Source organism: Phaethon aethereus, assembly GCF_964289735.1.
Source record: "Phaethon aethereus genome assembly, chromosome: 5".
NCBI lineage: Eukaryota > Metazoa > Chordata > Aves > Phaethontiformes > Phaethontidae > Phaethon > Phaethon aethereus.
Window position 1 is genome coordinate 23,944,933 of NC_138579.1, and position 22,821 is coordinate 23,967,753.

A 22,821-nucleotide genomic window follows, 5' to 3' on the forward strand; every position below is an offset into this window, starting at 1 on the left:
TTACTTACACATAGCTTTGCTATAGCTCCTCTCACCTCTGCATTGAGCACTTCACTTGTTAATTCATAAAACTTCACTGTAGCCTGGAGCTCCCAGGTGCTTTGAGTCAAGAAGGACTGGCCAAACTGGCTACCCGCACATAGTTACATGGTCTCTGCACTTTAAACAGAAAATGTTTGCATGACAAGCTACAGGGGAGAAAAATAGTACCATAAGCTTTAGGCAAAAGTGGAGCACTGTTAACTTCCATAATTTGTAAGTATGTATCAGCTGTGTTGTCTATGGAACAAATCCATCTCTACAGTTAATCAGGTAACTGAATTATTAAAATACATAGCTGAAGTTGAAGTTTCCACAGAGCCTTCCATTAGAAATTGGGAAATGAGTCTTTGGGTTTTTTTGAAATAACAGCGGCGGCATAACTTGTAAATCATTTTGATATTGCTCAGGATAAAGGCAGTATAAATATGAGATTACCTCTTGCCTGGATAACCTGAGATATGCAGACAAATCTGGCAGACAGGATGTGAGCTGCTGACTTTATATAATATAAAACTTGATCCTGGGAAATGCCTTGGGTGCAGGAATGAGGAAGTCAGTGCTACTATTTTTAAGTGTTGTGGGGAGCCAGAAGTGTTGGGCAATAGTGCGTTTTGAAGAAACAAATGTCTGGTTTTTGTCCTTTTCCCCCATCACTTTTTTCTCTCAAGCGAAACACATTCCTTCTTCCCCTGATATACCTTGTCCCGCTTCCTCCTAAATGATGTGCAGATACGGACTTCAGAGTTTATTTTTGTAAGCAGTTACAACTGAGCACTGGTACAGGCTTATTTGACATCCCTGTGTACTGATTTGTCTTCTTTTGCTACAGAATCAGCACACGACTGAGCAGTTAGTTGGAGTGATGTTGGCTTCAGTCACGCAGGAGCTGCCCACCTCGGAATCAGAGGTTGGCCGGTTGCTTTGCGCCGACCACGGAGTTGTCATCAGCTGGGGTTACCTTTTGTGGTCACTACCAGTACGGTTTCTGAATTGACAGACTGGCAATAGCAAACCATCTAACACACATGATAGCCTTCAATTTTCTGACGGGAACATTTCTCAAATTTATTCAACAGAGGCAGACCCCCACGCTTACGCAGTACTGCAGGTGCCCTTTGGATCCGTAACTCGATGCATGAGGCCGTAGCGTGTTGCTTTGCAGCCAAAGGCTATGCCGCCTGCTGGGACCCCAAGCTGAGAGGATCCGCAAGCTGGCACGTTTCTGCCTGCAGGCTGGCACTGCACGTGTCGGGCTTGTTCCACACAAGCTATCTCAAGTACTGGAGACAAAACTTAAGAGGTCTGCAAACCTCTGTATTTTGCTACTAGTCCATTACGTATGGCTTGTAAAATCATGACATAATGAAGCAGCGACTGTATAAGAGAGTTTTATGTAACTGCTCTTTGCAAAAGAGGGCTTGTCCAACGCATGCTAGTACCGGCTTTTCTAAGATGGAGCGCGATTGTCTTTGCATTTGTAGGATTGGCTACAGATTTAGTCTGCTTGCCAAATATCATGAACTTCCTGAAACGTCCTGGCAGGAGCATTTCTCTTTCCTTATTTGCTCTCAGAATATCTCTTCACGAGCTCTGTGGTCTCGTCTCAGTGGCAGTTACGCTACTGAAGGATATGTTCTATGTAGTGCTGATTAAAATCAGAGGGAGGCAGACCTCTGTGGGCAGAAGCAAAGTCCAAAGTACATTCAGAGGCAAACTGACTTCATTTATCTTGGCCGCTGTACTTTGAAAGGAGCTGCTTTTGAAAAATGTCACGCGCGTGTTTTCCGTTGTTCTCGTTTGCTCCTTGTTCTCCTTCGGGATAAAAGATGAAGCAGAGGGGTTCGTTCTTCTCCAGAGAACCTGTCAGTTATCAATCCCTCTACTCGAACAGGTTCAGTGTTGTATTTCCCAGCTCTGCTCTGTCCCCTCACACACAGGCTTTGTCTAGCCTAGCCAAACTGGGACCGTAAGTACTCTACTGGTAGTAATAATGACTAAGGCTGGGGTGTAGTCTAGTCTTGGTAACCTCTGGACGGAGTACACCTTGCTGAGAACAAAGTTAGATGACATAATGGTAAAAATATGTCAGTCGTATCTATGCTATGTCTTCAGGGGTGGAAACGAAGTTGCTTTGTAATGAATCATGTAGGTATGCTTAGTTGCTAAGATGTTTATATTATGTTTGTTTAATAGAGTTAAGTTCTAAGGAAAAACAAGCAGGTTTTAATGCTTTCTCTACCACCTATGTGAGATCTATTCACAACTTGGGTCAAATTGTTCCTAATTATAAAACAATAGTATTATGTCACATATATATTGTGATTTCTTTGAACAGCATAGTCTTGTCTAAATCTTGTAAAAATCTTGAAGACTTCCCCTAATTATATCAGTCTTAATGTACCACCTTCTGGCCAGCTAATGGAAGCACATGAACTGATCTTCAGGAAAAACACGTGCTTTCTAGAGCTGTGACTGTCAAATGGGTTTAAATCAAAAAGACGCCTTTTCTGTAATAGTTTGGGGACCCATTCACTGCCATTGTTTAACATGTAAGAGAAGAACTCCACTTTTTGTAAGCATATTACAGGAACAAAACATATTTATTTCAAACTTCTTGTTAAAGTAGCCTTCTATACTGAAAGAAAATCAAAGAAAGCTGGGTTTAAATGATAAATAATGCTTTTTCTTAGAGTACCTAATGTCTTCTAGCTATAGCTAGTAGAGTTTTATTCCCTTTTAAAGTTTCTTATTGCCTCTAACTTATTGCCACGTAATTCCTACCTGATGTGAAGATCCAACAATTTCTTCAAAACACTAACAACTTTGTCCATGATGTGCATGAACTATGTCTAATTTGGACTCTGCTGTTCAAATGATAAATTGGTATTAATTGGAGACCCAGGTATATAGGCACTTACATTTCAAAGCTATATATCTGTCTTTGCTGCAATGTTTTGGTGATTTCTGGATAGGCTGTGTGTTTGTTCTTGGCTGTAATTCTGTCTAAGGTTATTAATACACTAACTTCTAAGTGTTTACAGACTAAAACCTGAACAGTATATTTGGAAAGCGCATTTTCTGAACGTGGGCATCTGCTGTAGGAATCTAATTTAGCAGTTTTGTGCATGAGGTGTGTTACGGATGCTTGGTTTTGTTTTAAGACTAGCCAGATCCATTCTGATTGCCTAACCTACTGCACAGTACAGACTGCAGAACATGTAAGAAAATTTTACAAAACTATAGTTATAGCCAAGAGCAGATGGCATAGCTGCGATCTATACACAGAAAAAGAGAGTTAACTGTACTTAGATTATGAGTTGCTGAAATATTTTTTCAGTTATTCCATATCACATCTGAAATCTGGTTTGGTTTTTTTTCTTAAACCAGAGTTTTAACTGCTCAATAAACATAACATAGTAGAAAAATTGAGTATTTTTTAATTAAATCACGCAGGAAAGTTCTAAGTTGCAAACTGATTTTGCTATGTTGAACATTTTCTTTACTCAAGGAATAATGACAGGGCTCTGACTGAATTTCAGGCTTCCTTTAATTAGTTTCTCCAATTGAATAAAGATAAACAGAGGAGCAGAAAACAGGTGAGGCAAGAAAAGGCACTGAGGTAGCATCATACATAGCTGGTTGCAATGAAACTTCCAGCTGCAACTACTGCTGTTCTTATGGGTACTCCGATACCAGTTTCTTAATGGTTATGTCAGGCTCGGTTGCTGGGAAGATGTTCTCTTCCCTTTCCAAGCAGCAAGAGGCAATGTCAGTGAAGGAGACACAAGGCAAATAATTTAGGGCAATGAAGTACGGTGAGCACCAATGCCTGAAATGCAGTAGTCCTACCTTCACATAAATACATACGTTTGTGTAGCCATCGAATAATAAGAAAATGCCAAAACATCAACAAAGTCCACAAAAACTTCTAGGGCCCTTTAGGATAGTACATGGAGCACAGTTCTTTTCAACAGTTCTCTTGCGGTACAAGGGCTGCTGCAGTCTAGCTGTGAGAGGCTGAGTCATAATTTCCTTGTATTTCATCTTCAGTTTAATGTCTGCACGATGGCTTCCATTTAAAATGAAATATAGCAGTTCTTATAAAGGTTAGAGACTCATGGGGATAAATTAATTGAACACAGATGAAATTCATTGTGTTTTAAATACAGCTGGAAGCTCTATGATACATCTTCTTTGTAACTTCACATGATTTAACTTCTTTTGACAATTCTTCTTTTGGGATCTGTGATGAATTTGCAATAGTTAACCAAACAACAGGAGTCATGTTTAAGTAGTTGTTAACCTGCTGCTGGGAACGGACTATTTAGTACTTCAGATTAGAACTACTGCAGATTTGGGATAAAACTACGCTAGGTTTCATCAAGCTGCTGATTTACATGGCCTAAATGTAAATACCCAAGTTCAAAGGGATGTAGTGATGGAATATGACAGAGTATGATGATCTCACAAGTTCTAAGGATGAATCCATTCAACATGATCTGAGAAGCCTGTCAGGTAAGAGGAGGAAAAGGAGTAAGAAAGGGAACCGTAGAGATCAGTCTTTCAGCTTTCACCTTCTCTTACTGGTTTTGATGATTTTGAAATGTCTTTTGGCTGCACCATAAAGCATGAAGTTAAAATCATAACTTCTGTATTAACAGTTCAACACCATAGGCTGATTGATAGCATAGGTACCCAGGAAGCACGTGGAGGTAATAACTGTTACCCTCAGCGATATCCTCTCTGCAAAATAAGCAGGTAGTAACTTCCCATAGACAAGAAGCTTTCTGTGCTTTGAGTTGCAGATCTTGCAGCTGATTTCCGCGGCACTTTTCTACTGTAGCTTTATTTAGCTAGAGAAAGTTACACTGATGTCTGCAGCAGTCACACGTTTGACCTTCTACCATTAACAAAGCTCTGATAAACAAGAAAACTTACAAAAACAGGCCTGGCTTCGTGGCTTGTACCAAACTTGAAACTCTTTGCAAGTGCATAGATATAACAGAAATATTCACTGAATCAGTTTATAGGTTTATATCCAACTCTGTGATGTTTACACACTTACTCTGTGTTCCGTGAGAGTCCTAGACACACACTGGATACCGTAGTACAAGGGAACAATCACTGTTCCACATTTAACACTCTTACAGTCAAAAATTACAAAAAGTGGGAAGAAAACCAGAAGCTGCGAGAGTGAAAGCGATGAGGCGTTTTCTTCAAAGCCTAGCAGGTCAGTGGCCAGCCTGGAAATAGGAGTCTGGTTCTGTCACTTCAGAACAATAGCCCACTTGCTTTAAACTACGGGAACTGTCTTGGGACGATCAGAAACATGACGGACCACCAAAAAAAACAGTGTAAAGACACAGTTGTTGTGACTTGGATATGGAAAAGAAATGCAAGGAAATGACCACATATGGATATCACAGAATTTATATGAAAGTACAACGTTTGTCATGGAGACATAACTATATGACAGCATCGCCCGTGATTTCTCCCAGATCCTGTCTATCTGCGCTTTCTGCTTTTCTGTCGTTGCTTATGAATACAGGGACACTAGAGGTTTTGTAACTGGCATCCTCTTGAACTGGCTGATCTTTAAAGGCCAAGTCTGAAGTACTCTCTGCCTGTGTATCAATGTCTGGTGGACTTCATGTAGATTACTTTCCCAGCAAGCATCCTAAAATAGAGCCAGCTATGCCAACAGAAAACTTAGCAATGCTTACTTTGAGGGACTGGTGTTGGCTCATCAAGCGAGTACCCCATTGGAAGGTGCGACCATGTTAAGGGTATGCCTGTGCTACAGCCTGAGGTAAAGTAGAGCTATCTGAATTAAATGTAAATTAATATATTCAGGTAACAAAAACAGTCACATCATGAAGCTCTGAGCTAATTTCTGTCAAGAGGTAAAATAGAAAAGTCCTTAGAAATTTCAAAATCCAGGCTTTTGCTGAGATCCATTTCTTATCTGCCTTTGCTTTTGAAAGGTGTGTAACACTCAGATTTTTTTCCTACTTCTGTGGCACAGTTTCGGTCATGAACTGTTTACAATATCAGTGTCCTTTAGCAGCTGGATGGCTGCCTTTCCCCCAGGCATAAGTAACATATTACCTGGTGGTTTTGGCCAAAATGGTGTTTAAGCAGAAAATTGAAAAGATGAAACAAAAAAAAAAGAGAACCAAAGTGTTCTTTCCTTGCAGGGAGTCACAAGGCTGATCATAGTGAGGTGTTCTAGAGCCTTTATAACATAATACAGTTTACCAGTTTATCATACCGAAATTATTAACCCTTTTGCTACTGAACACTTGTAAAGCCAACAAAACATTAAGAAGCCTGTGAATGGAAAAAAAAAAACCAAAAACTTACAAGGCAGGTTGGCATTTTATTGTTCACCAGGGACTTAAGCTTCCGAGTTACTTAATGGCTTGGTAATGATGTTCAGGCATGTATGTAGTAAGATATGGCCAGTGCTGGTTGCAGGTACCACTTATGTGGGGGAATGAATGCAGAGACGCATAGTTGCCTGGGCAGCCTGAGGCTGCTTGCCCCAGAGTTCCCATGTTGCTGGTGTCACTGGGAAAGGAGACAAGAGCTACTGTCCCCTTAACCTCCTTGGTAAATCTGCTCCTGTGTTTTGTAGCTGTCTGGAGCAACATGTCAGGTTGGAATCTGGCACAGTCAGACAATTAAAAGATATTTTAATTTTGCAAAGTAAACAACTATCAAAGTTACTTAGTTAGGAAAGCAGAGTCAGTCGGTCAAGAAGAAAAAAACAAGTGCTTTGTTTTGATCACTTCTTGCTTTTTTTATGCAGATCTAGTGTTTCTCAGTCAAGAGTCACTCTGGGTTGAAGGCTGTCTGCACCCCACTGACTGTCTTGATTTATTTTGTAGGCAGGAGTTATGAAAGCAAGAAGTAAAATAACGAACTTAACGTTCATCTCGGGAATCACTTTCTTAAGTGTCCTTTCCTAGATCTATTGGGGTGCTGCCAAATTGAAGGACATTCACGTTTTAAACATTATCACCCATGTTCAGGAACCCATCAAAAATCAAGAAGGGAAAAATCTCAAGTCATTGTCTAAGCCATCCTCTAGCAATGTCAAGTTTTTTCACCATGCTGTATTTGCCTTTGCAGCAGAGGTGCCAATATTTCTCTTGGGATATACACACTATTTCATCTAGTTCTCAGGAACGAACTTTGGATGCTTAGCTGCATTAGCATATTGTTATTTTTATCCTCCCTGCTATTAGGCATTCTTTTACAGACAAAGCTAAAAACCTGTCTTTTCTAGAACCACCTCTGTATTCTTCAAATATTTGTACACCCAACCATATGGTTCTTTGGCAACAGAGGAATGTACTTTTGATTTTAGTTTGGGAAAGAAAGATTATTTGATTTGACACTTCCACATATCAAATCAAATAACAGTTTATTGATTTTTCTAGAAAATAAAATTACAGAAATGCTTACATTTATAAAGCCACCTTCTCTTAACGTTTCTTCTGTATTTCTGGGTGTCTGGATCAAATAAGCAATTTATTTTGCTAAACTTGTTCAGTTTAGAAAGAAATTTTGTCAGGTTATTTCTGTGTGTTTTTCACATGGACTTCCAAGAAGGTCTTCTCATCTGCCTCTCTCAGACTTACCAGAAGTGTTAATACTTTTATTTGTGGAATCACATTTGGTTTCTGCAATTCAAAAGCTAAGATTCAGGAAAGGGGAGAATTATAACTGCAGATGGTGAAGAGGTGGTACGCTCTTAAGAAACCCTGATCTTACCAATACACGGCTCTTAGAAGTCGTAAAAGAAATGGGGAATGTTTTGCCAGAAATATCTGGCAAAAAAAAAAGAGGGACTCTTACCATATTTTTCCATTGCCTTTGCTTTGCTTCAGAGGATTACCTGCTTGCTAACCGAAGTACTGGAAAGGCATGAGACAACATAGAAGGTATTGGTGCAGACTTGAGGATCAGAACAACATCAGATTATTCTTGTTGGTTTTTTTCCCCCACAAATCTATTTATAGTCTTGTGGCAAAGCTTAACAGATAAAGGACCCACCACTGTACCCAGTGGTACAACCAGTAGCAGGCATGATGGAGAGGCATTGTGCAAAGCTGGGAGTGAAAGGGCAGGGTAGAGAAGAAAATCCGAGAAATTCAGATAGTGCCACTTCTTTTCAAATACACTTTGAAATGCATGGGGAGTCTGTAAAAGCTATCTGTTCTTAATTTTGCTTTGTTATTATTGTGGCCTGAAAAACAAATTGGTATCATCCTGCTTCATATGCAATTCTCAATTATAATAATCCTTAGAACTTGCACACTGTGTTTTGTCCTTAGATCAAAAGGTTGGGTGAACTTCCATACAGCTGGGCTGAGGGGCCCAGAAAATCAAGTTACCCAAGACATTATAATAAGCTAATGGCAGGACTTTGCCTAACATGAACATTCCCTATTTCATATTCTAAATGGTAACTGGAATAAAAATTCAAATTGTCTGTTATACTTGAGGCAGAATGGAAATCAAGCTCGTCTTTTTTGGGAACTGGTAGCAATTTAAATAATGGCTTAAATAGTTTGTTATTGTTGTTGTTGTTGTTAATACTGTATAATATGCTCACATCACAGGTCTACAGCCATACCAAAAAGTGCTGCATTTTACACCGACTTTTCTGCTTGTACTGAAGAACAGTGACTTGTGTAAAACATCTATAGATTTGTCAGAAACAAAAGGCACAAATGCTAGCACTGCTGTATCGTATGTAGAACAAAGCCATGGTGCAGATGCAAGAGTATAATTTCATGCGGGCTGCTCATTTTGAGGAGCATGCTGATTCATTAGCCCAGTGGGAAGAAAATGGGAAGAAAACCCTTTAATTTCTGAACTCTTGGGAATTTTTGCTTATTTTGGAAAACACCTTATTAACACTGCCACTATCTCCTCTAGGTAGAGCTGGCATTGAAATAGCACAGTATGATGCAGGCTTTTGGGAATTGTCTTGGCAGAGCCCGAGACTAAGAAAATAGTGGTCAAAGGGGCCATGTCCTGACAAAGGATGAGGACAGCTTCTACAATACAAGTCAAAAATACGTTTTTCTTGCCCAGCGCAGGAATACACCTTTTTTGAGCATGCAAACTATTGTGCAGACTGTGTTTTTCTTTTAGTGGAGAGAACTAGATAACTTCAGAATAATTAGCTGAAATTTCCTCCCCTCCCCTCTTTTTTTAAAGACAATTCATCGTCTCTCCAAGAAGATGAAGAGGTAGATATGGAGGCTGTCAACTGGCAGCTGAACAACACCTCCATGAATGGGCATTCATCGACCCCAACCACAGTTCGCTTTCCCAGCTGGGTGACTTTTGATGACAATGAAGTCAGCTCTTCACCGCAGAAACTTTCTCCCTTGAAAACAGACACTCCACCTGCAGAAACGCAGACTCCAGATGTTAACTTTAACCTCACTACATCCTTTAAGAAAAGAGAACGTCCTAAAAGCACATTGGGTGACCTCTCCAAAATTCAAAAACTAGATCTCTCCTCCTTAACCAAGTTGCCTTCTGTTGAAGCACCACCATGGAGTGCTACTAATCCCTTCCTGGATGAATCTCTGCGAGATGTCCAACCCTCACCCATCAATCCATTCAGTTCATTCTTCGAGGAGCGAGACAGGCGTTCCAAAAGTTCTTCTGTCTCCAGTGCTCCAGGCAAAAGCCAAAGAGACTCTCTCATTATTCTCCATCAAGAGCCTGATACCATCAGTTTCCATGAGGCGAACAAAAGTGTAACCCACACAGATGCTGTAGAGCAGCTCAAGCAACTCCAGATTGGAGACCCAGATCATGTGAGCAGCCCTACCTTGCCTGATGATGACCCCATGATGCCATATGATCTGGATGCAGCCTTATTTAACCTGGCACCAGCTCAAACAAAGGATGGATGGCCAATGATGCTCAGGATCCCAGAGAAGAAGAATATTATGTCATCCAGGCACTGGGGACCAATATACGTCAAGCTGACTGACAGTGGATGTATACAGCTTTTTTATGAGAAAGGACTGGAGAAGCCTTTCCGGGAATTCAAACTTGAAATCAATCATGAGATTTCAGAGCGCAAACTCCAGAACTATGATGAAAATGGAAGGATACACAGTGTGCGGTTGGACCGCACAACCTACAAGGAGAAAAAGAAGTATCAGCCTAAGCCAGCCATTGCTCACACAGCAGAGAGAGAGCAAATTATCAAGCTTGGGACTACAGATTATGAAGACTTCCTTAGCTTCATCAGTGCTGTGCAAGACACACTGATGAACTTGCCAGCGTCATCAACAGATCTGAGCACAGTAGGACTAAACTATCAAGAAGAAGAAATCACGGTTGATGTCAGGGATGAGTTTCGTGGCATCTTGGCCAAAGGAGACAGTGTGATTCTCCAGCACAGTGTGCTGACCCATATCTATGTTCTCAGCTTCCTTTCTGGCCTGGCAGAATGCAGACTGGGCCTTAATGATATCCTGATCAAAGGCAATGAGATAGTTGCAAGGCAGGATATTATGCCCACTACTACCACTAAGTGGATTAAATTATACAGCTGTCAGTTCCATTCATGTGTGGATGAGGACATGTTTAATAACTCCCGTATTATCCTGTTCAACCCCTTGGATGCCTGCCGGTTTGAACTGATGCGATTCAGAACTGTCTTTGCAGAGAAAACTTTGCCTTTTACTCTGAGGACAGCTGCCAGCATCAATGGTGCTGAGGTGGAGGTGCAGAGCTGGCTGATGATGTCTACTGGGTTCTCTTCCAACCGCGACCCTTTAACTCAGGTCCCTTGTGAAAATGTGATGATCCGCTACCCAGTGCCAAACGAGTGGGTGAAAAACTTCCGCAGGGAGAGTGTCCTGGGGGAGAAATCTTTGAAAGCCAAGGTGAACAAAGGGGCCACTTTTGGATCAACCAGTCTGTCTGGTTCTGAGCCAGTCATGAGAGTAACTTTGGGAACTGCCAAATATGAGCATGCCTTTAATTCCATCGTATGGAGGATAAGCCGACTGCCTGACAAAAACTCAGGTAAGTGGTGCATACCATCTCTGCAGGAGTAAACTAAAAGAGTTTTTGGAAAACTTTGGAAGATAGGAAATACTAGGTTTACATGGCGAGGGATAAATCATCCTCTGTAGTATACCAAAGGACATCAATTAGTTGCATGAAGTTATCTGACCCTTCATTGTAGTAGTTTTACGTATCCTACAAACATTGCTAATGATAAAAACAGGTTTAGGTTTTCCAGATGCAAAAATACAGCTTCTGTCTCTACTTTGATGAGCACATTATGGGACTTAGGCATCAACATCCCTGAGTGCTTAGCACTGTTAGTGGAAGCAGGGCTTTTTCAGGTGGCTTGCAAAGGCAAAGATACTATGGTACGGGGCTGAATGACGGGACCAGATAAACTGTAGTTCCAGCGCATGTGATTTATTTTCCATGCATTGCCAAGCATACGGGGCCAGTGCTATATCTTTCAATGTGTGTACAACAACTAATGCCTACAAAGTGTCTGGAATGGGGATCCTAAGAAGACAGAAGATACTGTGCAACCATTAAAAAAACATTCCACAATCAGTGCAGACAGGTAAGTACAGCTTAAGCCTTAAGAGAGAATACCAACATAAACCCCACAAGTCTTTGTAATTCTGGTAACGTGTTCATAATTAAACATTCAAATAATACGAGCAAGCTACTGTTCCCTTTGGCCATCGCTGCCAGTCATTCCACTTCCCTCCTTTCATCCATGGTGTGCAATAAAGCTAGACAACTTGGGTTTGTTTTTATTCTACTTTTCTTTTTTTTTAATTCTACTTCTTGATTTCTCTGATCCAGACTAGCTTTTTATAAATGAGATGCACTTTTTAGTATTAATGCTGTAGTAATGCAGCTGGGTGACTGGGTGGGTTTCTGTATTCGTTGTTCCGTGAAAGTTCAGTGTTGTACCAGATTTGGCACTTTCTAAGGATGTATGTTTTTCCTGAGTTTGAGCTATAGTGTCAGCAAAACAGTGATCCAAGTTTTCTAATCTTTTGGATCACATTTTGACCCAAGGATGCCAGCTTACTCCATAGGTTACAAATTTGGAGGGATATCACTGACAAAAGTGAAGGCTCCATGTTTTCTGTAGTGGGGGGCAGAAGAAGAGAGAGCTTGGGAACTCAAGAGAAGTATCGCAATGAAAATTAACCTCAGGCTGTTTATGAGCAATAACATGCTTGTGAGGAAAATCTCACTATGCCATCTGCATGAGCTCTGGGAACGAGATGCTGTGAAATTGGGCCTTCTGTGGCGTCTTCTCTCCAAAGATCTCTGTGTACCATATAGACATTACAGCTGGGGAAATGAAAGCCCCCAAACTTTAACACAATCGCAGAACATGCCATAAGCAAACCAGAAGAAGAGGCAGAACTCCTGGCTCTAGTGCCTCCTGCGAGGTGATGTTCCCTTACCCATCGCAACCTTGAGGCAGATGTTGATCTATGTCTCCTGTTTCCTTGATCTCGTCTCTCCCAGCGTGAGGCTTTATTATATATACGCTGTGTCAGGGGGCAATGCATCACAGACTTGGCGCTGCTGCTGGAGCCCTGCCACAGAGCATCTATCCATCAGTGTCACCGTGCAGAACGCAGGTCAGTTAGCATTTGTTTACTTCCTGCGAGGAAGAGAGTGTCCTCACCCCTCTGGTCAGGTCAGATGTAATTTCAGGGAAAGGAAGGGCCTTGCAAGCACTGTCTTGGCCAGGACACATGAGGTACATGAGAGAGAGGGAATCACAAAGTGATGACAGGGCAGGCCAAGTGTAGTTTAAATCTGAGCTTGCCTCTAAAGGTCTATTTACATTTGTTGACAGTACTTGTGCCATGGTTTTTCTTACTCAAAGTATATGGCAAACAAAGAAGGGTATAAACGGTACTCAAAAGCATTGATTCCCACTCCGTCTTAGATTTGCCTGCTGGGACCACATGCACTTCTGACCCCCATGATACTGATGTGTGGTCTACTCCCAACCTTGTGCATGCTTGGCTGTATCCAGCCCTACCCACAAGTCATACAGTAACTCACCTCCGCCTATTTGCAGAAGTCCCTATAAATGATGCAGTTCTCAAGCAGTAAGTAGAAAACTACGCCACTTACTCGCACTTCATGCTCTCTTACTGTGGCACCTGCAGCTCACCCCTGACAAGCGCTCTGGGTGCTCTGTAAATGCCTGGTCTGCTAATGAACTGCTCTGGTGCCTGGGACTCCAGAGCAGGAGAGAGGTGGTGGCATCATGCTGCGGCTGGTGAGAAATGCTGCAGGTGGCCACAGTCTCTAGCTCCACCTGGCCTCCAGAGGCCACACAACCTGTCCACACAACGTGGGGCATAAGCATTGCTTGAGTCCCTCCAGCACACATGCCTATCTGCCAGCCCATGTGCCTACCAACGAAGTACATACGTAGGCACAGACTTACTGTGGGACCCTTTTGTCATCCATGTTGTGTGCTCTGCCACATCAGTCCCTTGCAAACACGATCCCAGGAACTCCAGGGGTCTTGGACCTCTTGTGCTTCACTCCATTCCTTGAATGCAGACTGGTGCAGGCTCTGCATAGACGTGCGGCGTATGACACTATCACCCCTGCCTCTGGTCTCCCCTGACGGCCAATACCACAGCCCCGCAGGGGAGGAGAGCCGGTCCCCATGAAGCTCACCGCTTGCATTCAGGCTGTAGTATCCTAGCACCCAAATTGTGAAGAACTATTTCAGTAACTTGGCTGTCTTAGCCAAACGTTTTCTCTTTGTGCTTTCTAACGGGATGGGGCCCTTTGCCCTCCCACTATAGGAACTGCTTATCGGCCCTGTCTGCATTATTTTGTAGTCAAAGCATCTGCTCATGACTGGACAATGAAAAGCATATGACAGATATGGGGCTGCCTGTACGCTGACTGTGATTTGACCTAAGAAAAAACTATCGACTGGATTCTACTGAGCACATTGCTGAAATCCTTTCCAAAATAGCTTGTTAAATTTTATTGCCCTTCTCATATTCGCAATTAATATGATCAAAGCGGTTGATAAAGAAAGCCTATTTACAGGCTCTGCAGAGCTTCAGTTGCAGCTGGCTGGGCTCCACATATTTGTTTTTTTTTTAATCCACCAGGAGAATTTTAGGAAAACGTTCAACTGGTCTTTGATCGTGGGAAAATACTCTTCCCGTGAAGCAGGGATGTAGCCTCTATGCAGAGACTTGGATCGGGATATCTGAACTTTGGTCTAGTTTGGCTGTGGATCCCAAGCGTGCTGCCTGGTATACTTTCTGAAATAAATTAAATCCTTTAATCCAAACATGTTGGGACGTCAAAGTTGTTTGGAACAGACTCCCTCCAATCATGGTAACCCATTAATATATATGAATTATATTATCAGATCCTCGATTGTCAGAATGAAATGTTAGTAGCTCAAGGAAGCAAGAGATGCAAAACAAAAGCGGCCTGTTGATTTCCTCCTGATTTTACTAAAAAGTGTACCTGTCCATTAGAGAAAGAGCCCTGAATGAGCCTGTTGAACAAACAGAAGATCTGTAGAAGTTGTGCCTTGTGTGCCTCGCAGTCAGGACACTAATGAACACTGATGTGCTTGGTTTTTTTGCTATAGCTTTGGTGGAGGAGTTGCTTTCTTAATCAGTTCATCTCGTTGCCTACCATGCTGAGGTAGTTTAAATTAATAACTTGCTTTTTTTTTTTGAGTGTTGTGCCTGTTTTTTTCTGTTAGTGGGTACTCCTACTAGCTGAATTTCAATTATTTAATAATTGCTTTGTTAATTGCGTTTAGGGGTTTTTTGCTTTTTTTGCTTTTTTCCCCTTTATCCCCCCACCCCCGTTTTTTTTGACCCTGTGAATATCCACCAACATTCAGGTATGTTAGAAGAGTGTTTGCCGGTTGCATGTGTCCAGCTGAAATCATGAAGAGTTTAAAAGCACAGATCTCCAAAGCAGCTGTCACACAGTGTGCTTACGCCCAGTGAAACACTTCCCAGTGTTACCTTCACATGTGTCCATCCCAAAACCAACCGAGCCCATGCCAGCCCAGGGGTGTAGTAGCGCAAGCTGAACATCTTGTAGCCATGGATGTGGCTTGCGCCAGAGCACAGAGCCGCCTCTCCTGGGCTGCTGTGGGCCTCCGCTGCAAGCCGGGCAGTCTGGAGGAGGGAGCAACCCACAGCAATCTAGAGGAGAGGAAAAGCATAGCAAAGCAGATGAGCAGGAAGGATTACAACGAGGAGTCTGCCAAGACTGGTCCAGGGTGAGGAAAGAGGTATGAATGGATGGGGAGCCTGAGACTGGGTGTTGGTTGCCAGTATTGAGTGCTGAACACAGAATTTTTGAGCCAGGAATGACTTATTTTTAGGCATCTTCATAACACAGTGCCAGAGAGCAGTGATTCCCAGGCACGCGCAGCAGCACCCGGGCGCGCGTGGGCAGAGGCCCACCACAGCCGAGCTCAAGAACTGGCCAGAAGCAAAAGCCCTGCAGTGCTGGAGGGCACAGTGTCCTCCATGAGAGCGCATGGGGCTGCTGCTAGCAAATGGTGGGTGGGATCGTCTTGAAGGTCTGCTGTGCACCACAGCTTTTTGTCCATAAAACGTGTGCTCCGGGTGTGGAAAGCTGAGAGAGAGAGATCCCATCTCGGTCTAGAACCAGGGCAACTCTGCTTGGGATAATTGATCCTGATGAGCAGCAGGGGATGTGTTTTAATGCTTGCAGAACTTGAACTTTTAGATCTGCCTGATACTGCACCCAGTCATTCATAACTTGGCTCCAGCTGTGGTGCGTCGTCTCACTGTGGTCTCTGCTGAACTGCACAGCCTCTCGTTGGATTTGCTGCACAGACATAAGTTCATAGACCTTCCAGTTGTGAGGAAACCCTGGCTAGACTGTTTGGAACTATGAGGCTGACTCTAGATGAAATTTTTACCCAGACTTACACTGGCTTGAGTGGGCAATGCCTAAGCCCTCTAAAGACTCAATTTCATCCTGTTGGGACAAGTAATATCTCAAAATCCCACATCTTGTTTTTCAAGCTTCAGCTCAACAAGGCTGACTTTTGGGCTAAGCTCTGGATGAGGAGCTGACTTCCTTTTCAAGGCCTGGGCTTGCAAGTCCTTCACAGGCAGTGTTTTCCTCCTCTTCCCAGGCAGAGCTTCTGGGCTTTCCACACACAGTTCTTTTTACTCTGCCTGTCTTCCTCCTTCCTTGTCTCTGTCCTGTACACCTCGCTGAGCTGTATGGAGAAGAACTTTCCCAATGAACAAGTAGTCAGAAATCCTAAAGGCTGTAACAGTGGTAGACAAGGATTCCGTTTATTTATTTATACATTACTTTCATTTACACATACTTAGGTGATAGGATCCCTTCAGTCAGAAAGCCCAAGGTGGCTTTGAAGGCTCTCATCCTCATTTTGCAGAGAAACTGAGGCACAGACCTTAAGTGACTTGCTCAAGAGCTTAGGGAGTTGGCAGCAGTCAGAAATAAAACCAACCTAGCTTGACTCGCCGTCCCTACTTTAATTTATAAGTGTCACTGCTGTTGAGCAAAAGAAAGGGGGAAAATAATAACTAAGGTTACAATTTACAGATGACAGAGCTAAACGTGATTACTTCCTCACCTTGCCATCTGTAATGACTAGCCACATTGTCATGGGTTACAGTATGGAATAAACAGTTATTTCCCCAAATTTGCTTTTTGAAACCAGAAAAAATGATTTTACCTTATCCAGTTGTTTGGGTTTTTTTGCTACAAAATGGGGATAGCAATTTCAAATAAAAGTGAAATATCTGCCAAATACCACCTTTACTTGCTATCAATACATGACATTTCAGAAGGATGTGCCGCAGCGTACTTTGCCTGTTACATACACTGGGGGAATCAGAAGAGGGGAAATATCTTTACACTGTGGTGCTTGATTAACATCTTGTATTTGCACCCACTAAAAGCAAACTAGAGCGATCAGCAGTCCTTTGTGCAGTTTGCTTTGTTTAATTTCTCTGGAACCTCCAACAGTATTGAAGCAGGTGAGGTACTGTCACTTGCTATGAACTAGTTCACCTAGGTGGATTTTGGGTATCTTGCAGGTTTGTGATGTTGCTTTCTCCTAGATGTTGGTTTTTTTGATCCCTCCAACACAACCTTCATGTCTGATTGCCCTCTTTTTCCAGCTTCTGGCCATCCGCACTGCTTCTTCTGTCACCTAGAGCTTGGCTCTGACCGGGAAGTGCCTTCCAGTTTTGTCCGCTATGTAGATGTGGAATTTGACATGCCCACCACTTCTGCATCCAAAGCCACTGTTCGGTCCATCTCTGTTGAGGACAAGACCGATGTGAGGAAGTGGGTCAACTATTCAGCACACTACAGTTACAAGGTAAAATTGAGCATGTGGCAGTCACCATGGTTACTTTGCATACTACGTTGTCTGGAAAAGTGTGGGCAGACAAATAAAATACCATGGGCAGATGAGGTGGGAATTTGGCACCTCACAGTGGTGCAGTAGCTACCCATGTGCAGCCTATTGATTCATGGCAAACAAGCAGGATTATCCCTCAGCAACGATGGAATAAACTCGCTTATAGAAGAGCGTACACACGGCCAGCTACTGGGGACTAGCTGATAGAGTAAGAGCGTGAACAGGGAATTCTGCTGCTCTGCATAGCAGCTAGAGTGGGAGTGCTACAGCAGACAAAAGGGTCGCATTATTTCTGTGCTTAAATGTGTCTTCTTCCTGCCTGCCCTAAGGAGAGGAGCAGATGGGAAAATACAGTATGTATATACCTGCCAAGAACCTCAGTATGCCAAAATTTGCATGTTAGCTGATCACTCAGCAGAGAAATTAGCATCCTACCTGCCTTCTTTAAGAGCAATGATGAGAAATACTGCCAAGATTCTCGTGGCAAATATTTTTAATGGTAATTGTAATTACATTTTTAGTAGTCTCTTAAATTCCCTGGAGGTGGTATTCGATCTTCCTAAATATTCCTTTTAAGAATTAAACATTGGCTTATCCCTGAGTTTTTGGAGGTGTTGAAATTTAGAACACAAATGTAGATGATCATTTTGTAAATGAATCTCTTTGCTTTATACATCGGTCTTTGCAGAGTTTAAAATTGAGGCTGGTCTTCTGCTGCCACTTAGGAAGCCACATGTCCTCTGCTGATTTGGTTCTGTGTTTGGATTCAGAGTACAGATGGGGATGGTAATGAAGATAAAATCATGTGACACCAGTTCTCTGCATGACATTATCTCTTCTGGAAACGATGTCATGACACTGTGGAATCATAAAACTGTTTGGATATAGACTGAAAACACTTATAGTAAATCAAATCCAGCTTTCCCTCCTCAGACTATTCTCTTCACAACCCTCTCAGTTTACCCAGATTTTCTTCACCCAAGTAGGACACAAATCACCACTAAGGAAGATTTTTTAATCTTTTGTTTTCCTTTCTCATTACAAATGTTCTGCCTCTTTTTCCTCTACCAGGTCGAAATAGAGCGGAAAAAAAGCTTGAATGAGGGTCTGAAGGGAGAAGATACTGCAAATGTCAATGAATGTGCTACACAGTGAAGGAAGATCAGTCTGCAAGTCCCAAGAGGGGTGGTCAAACTAATGAACCGGAAGAAAGGACTTGCAGGGTTTTGGTATTTTTCTTTAAGAAGTATGGAGTGCTACTTCTGAAATAAGGCTCTGAAGAGTATTATTTTTCCTTGTGATGATCCATACTTTGAGAAGAAGCTTGCCAGTGGTTTGTTTGGAGCGGACCCATGGGTTTTTGCTGGAATGATTTAAGTACACTTAGGGTATAGACAGAATGACTCATACTACAGTCAAGCTTGCCTTTTCTGCCTCTTCACTGTCTAGGTTCTGCACTGAAGTATGGTCTGGCCTCCATCACAGCCAAACCAGAAAGCAGCCTTTATCTCACTTACAATCTTGCCCTCCTGCGTTAAGCATTTTTTCATATGCCTGTTGGTTTGGTCATTGGCAGATTCACTTCCTTCTGAACTGCCAGATAAAACCCAGGGAGCATCAAGTGAAAAATGATATAAAATCTCATTTCTGAAGTGGTCAACAGAGTGAAAACCCTGAGCATCACTCTGGAGAATCAACAAACTCTGCATCTTAAACATAGTAAATGGTCAAGCAGATGGACTACAGTGAGGACTGTTCTTCTGTTCACCCTTTCCTGTCTCATCCTCTGAACGACATGTCATTGTGCCCATTTTCATGGGGTTCGCACAAGTTACAAGAAAGCCTCTGCAGTTTCTTAAAATTTTTATTTGTTAGTCTGGGCTTTTCTGTTATCTTGACTGAATGTGATTATAGCTGCTAGTAACAGGGAATGTGTGTTATAATAGAGGTGATGCAGGAGGGACTTTCCTAAGATTAGATCATTCCTGCCTAGAAAGATATTTGAGGGAAAAACATTGGGGTTTGGGTGGGTTGGGGTTTTTTTTTTATGTTTTCTTGGATGGATAAGGTGGATGGTTATCGAAAACATCAGAACACGATTACTTTAACAGACAATGTTGTTTGCCTTCCTGAAACTCCTTGGAAGTCTGTCCTTGCTTGCAGCGCAATATTACTTTCATGTTCTATCTTGAACCTACGATATAAATAATTTGTATCTGTATAAAACCCCCACTAACTGGGACCCAAAATTTTTTTTTTCAAAAATTAAAAAGAAGCTTCCATCATGGAGATTTTTCCATCTCCATTTAGCTGAAAGTAACCGCAAGACTTAAACCATATTTCTAAATAAAAATGCAGCAGGCAAAAATCACTCCTTCATATATAGTTCAGGTAAAACAGTGTTCAAAATACATTTTTTGTAGTTGTTTCCATGGCTTGAGTAATATTTTGTCTCCAGGTAATTTTGAATGTAAGAAAATTAATTTATTAAATCATTTATCTTTTGAAAGGTTACTGCAGACTTTAAAATCACACATTTGGAAAGCCTTGGCAATATAATTTAAAATCATAATGAATTAAAATGAAACCTTTTTATAAATTTATAAACTTATTTTATTTTACATTTCATATAACAGAAAATTACTACTTTCACTGTGACTCCTGTAAAAATCCCTACAATGTTAAGATCCCAAATAAAAGATTAGATTAATTATAGTGGCAGAACGTAACACAAATCATAGGGAACTTCCAAATGCTTTTCTATATGCACCTAAATTCCAGGCCTAGATCAGCCTAGTGATGTATATTTACACAGATACACCTCTGCAGTCCCTCCGGAGCCCAGAGAGCTCCTCGCTCGGAGCACGCCAGTGAGTACTAAGCGTTTGCAGTATCGCTCTGTACATGGAAGAATGCTGTTAGCTTTTACGAAGCATTCTGAGATCAGTGGGTTAAAATCACTGATGAAGTGAAAAGAATTAATATTTATTAAATGATAACTTGTATTGGTTGTGAAGTATCTGAGAGCACGGGGCTGAATTCATGACTGGTTCTCAGCTCTGTTACAGGCTGGCTGTGATGAGTTGCGTGGCAACTCTCAATAAAATTCGCTCTTCTTTTCAAAGACATTCAGAGAACTTCTGGGTGTTTTTCCTGTTTTTCACTGCAGCTCCTAGTGTACAGTTTATGAAGAGGATCAGCAAGAAATCCAACAAAACCAAGCTGAAGAAGTGCTGAGGTGTTGCTGAGGAAGTGTGAGAATGTCTTGTGAAGACATTCACATGTTGGGAGATTCTCTGACCTGTGGGTTCAGTGTCTGAATTTTTGCCTATTGCCCCCCATCCCTCGGAAAACACAAATAGGTAATAGCAAATAAGCAAAATTAGGTTGCACTCCTTAAAGAGGGGGAAAAAATCAAAGGAATATAATTTTCCATCTCTGTTAAATTCATAAACTATTCAATCTCTATCATGCTCCCGCCACAGAATATTTCATACCCCAGAAATTGAAAGATTAACATATTGGAGGTTTCTGGATTTATTTAATGTATCTTCATCATTGATTCTTTTTTTTATTCAAAGTTAATGAATGAAAGAAAGAATATGGGCCTGACTGATCTCTTTTATGTAGTTAGTTGTACTAGAGAAGTTTCTCTCCCAATCCTCACGCAGTTATGCAGAAAAACTAGAAAAGTGTTCTGGTTTATAAAAAAGCCATTTTAATCCATTCTGATCTCTGGAGAGTATTTTTCTGATGTGCCTGCCACTGAATTTTCAAGAGTTTAGGATTAACACCTTGGCCAGAGTTTCAAAAGATCTTGTTTCCTATTGAATAGAGTAAGTAGTTTGATTTTTCAAAAGAGCACTAACAACCAAAATCTTTAGAAAATCTCATGTGGGTATCACCAGGTGTGACCATTGAATTCTTTTTTCAGTCCAGCACCATTATGGGCACTGAACATTTGAACACTGGGATCCTAAGTGCCCTTTTTGAGGCTTCCACTGTTCTTGCTTGATTAAACAGTGCCGGTTTTTCAGTGTTAGGTACGGTCACTGTATGAACTTTATATACGTGAACTGTACACTCTTAATCCATAGGGGCACAATAGTAACTTGGACAGACTGTTTATGGGGGTGAAAAGAGCTGAGAGTTTTGTCAGTTTTAGACAATAGCAGAAATTATTTAGATACAAGGTATGCCTGTAGCGGGGATGACTTATTTTTTCTATCTTGGGAAGAAATCTCTTTGAATCATCAGTTTAGTACTCCTTTTGAGAAAAATGTAATCACTGTCTTTTGGTTTAATTGAAAGCTTTGTAGTACTTAAACACTCTGTGCAGGAAATGTGCCTTCAAGGTAAGCATACATTTTACTCCCTGAAGCTATACCCACTTTCAACCTTCTTTCTATTTCTTATTATGGTTTTGTTTCATTTTTGTACTATGGTAAGACTTGAGGTATTGCAGGGAATTTTGCCTAGAAGAATAAACTTAAACAGTCTTTGCTCACAAGGAGTAAAGATGAACATCTCTGGGCAGCTGAGTTTACTCTAGTAAACACCTCTTACATTTATTAACTATGGACACTCTGCTAGCAAAGGAAAATGAGCAAATTCAGCTGAGAATTACTGTAACTGACTGATGTTAATTTTGTTCTTTGTCTTATTTAGACTCAAATTTAGTCATCCTATGAAGGAGACAGGTTTTAGGTTCTTCATTGTAGCAGTATCATAAGAAACATTGCAGAAATAATTTACCTTCTCTGGTGGGTTGCTGGCTGACATATTTACTTGACAGGACGTCCAAGACCTCTTGGTCTACCTGTGCACGTGACTTAGTAGCTGCTAAAACTCCCTCTTGATCAGTCACCTCCCGGAATAGAGAGCAATTGCATGCAAAAGAGAATGAAAGCATGAGGAAAAGGTATACAAAGTTCAGCCTGGAGGTGCTTGCTCTGTTGCGTGCATAAGTTGTCAGTAGTTTCCTCGGCCCTTGCATGCACACAGACTAATCAAGCCCTTGATAGGTCACCTCTGTTCCAGAGGGTGAAAAATTCCTTTCAGTGACTCTTAGCAGCTCATGTTTACAGCTGTATTCATCTCCAGAACTGGCCAGTGCAAGAATCTGCAGCACACAGAGATGAAGTACTTCTGCTCTTCCGCCACTAAAGTGAAATCTACATCATGAGTTGTCTGAGATACAAAATTTTGTGTGATAACAGGCATAGCTGTTCCTGGCCTTCCTGTTTCGTTCAGCCACCCACCCACCCATCCATCCATCCATCCATCCATCC

General features: G+C 41.7%; 1 protein-coding gene across 1 annotated transcript in view; it reads left to right on the plus strand.

The window, feature by feature from the left end:
* Positions 1-18,685, plus strand: part of STON2 (stonin 2) — a gene marked incomplete at both ends in the record, with an annotated part of 57,357 nt that extends 38,672 nt beyond the window's left edge. The window contains 3 exons of the mRNA XM_082000873.1: positions 9,277-11,112; positions 17,286-17,488; positions 18,602-18,685. Coding sequence (XP_081856999.1) covers positions 9,277-11,112; positions 17,286-17,488; positions 18,602-18,685 — 2,123 coding nt within the window. The remainder of the gene's footprint in view (positions 1-9,276; positions 11,113-17,285; positions 17,489-18,601) is intronic.
* Positions 18,686-22,821: the final 4,136 nt, after the last annotated feature.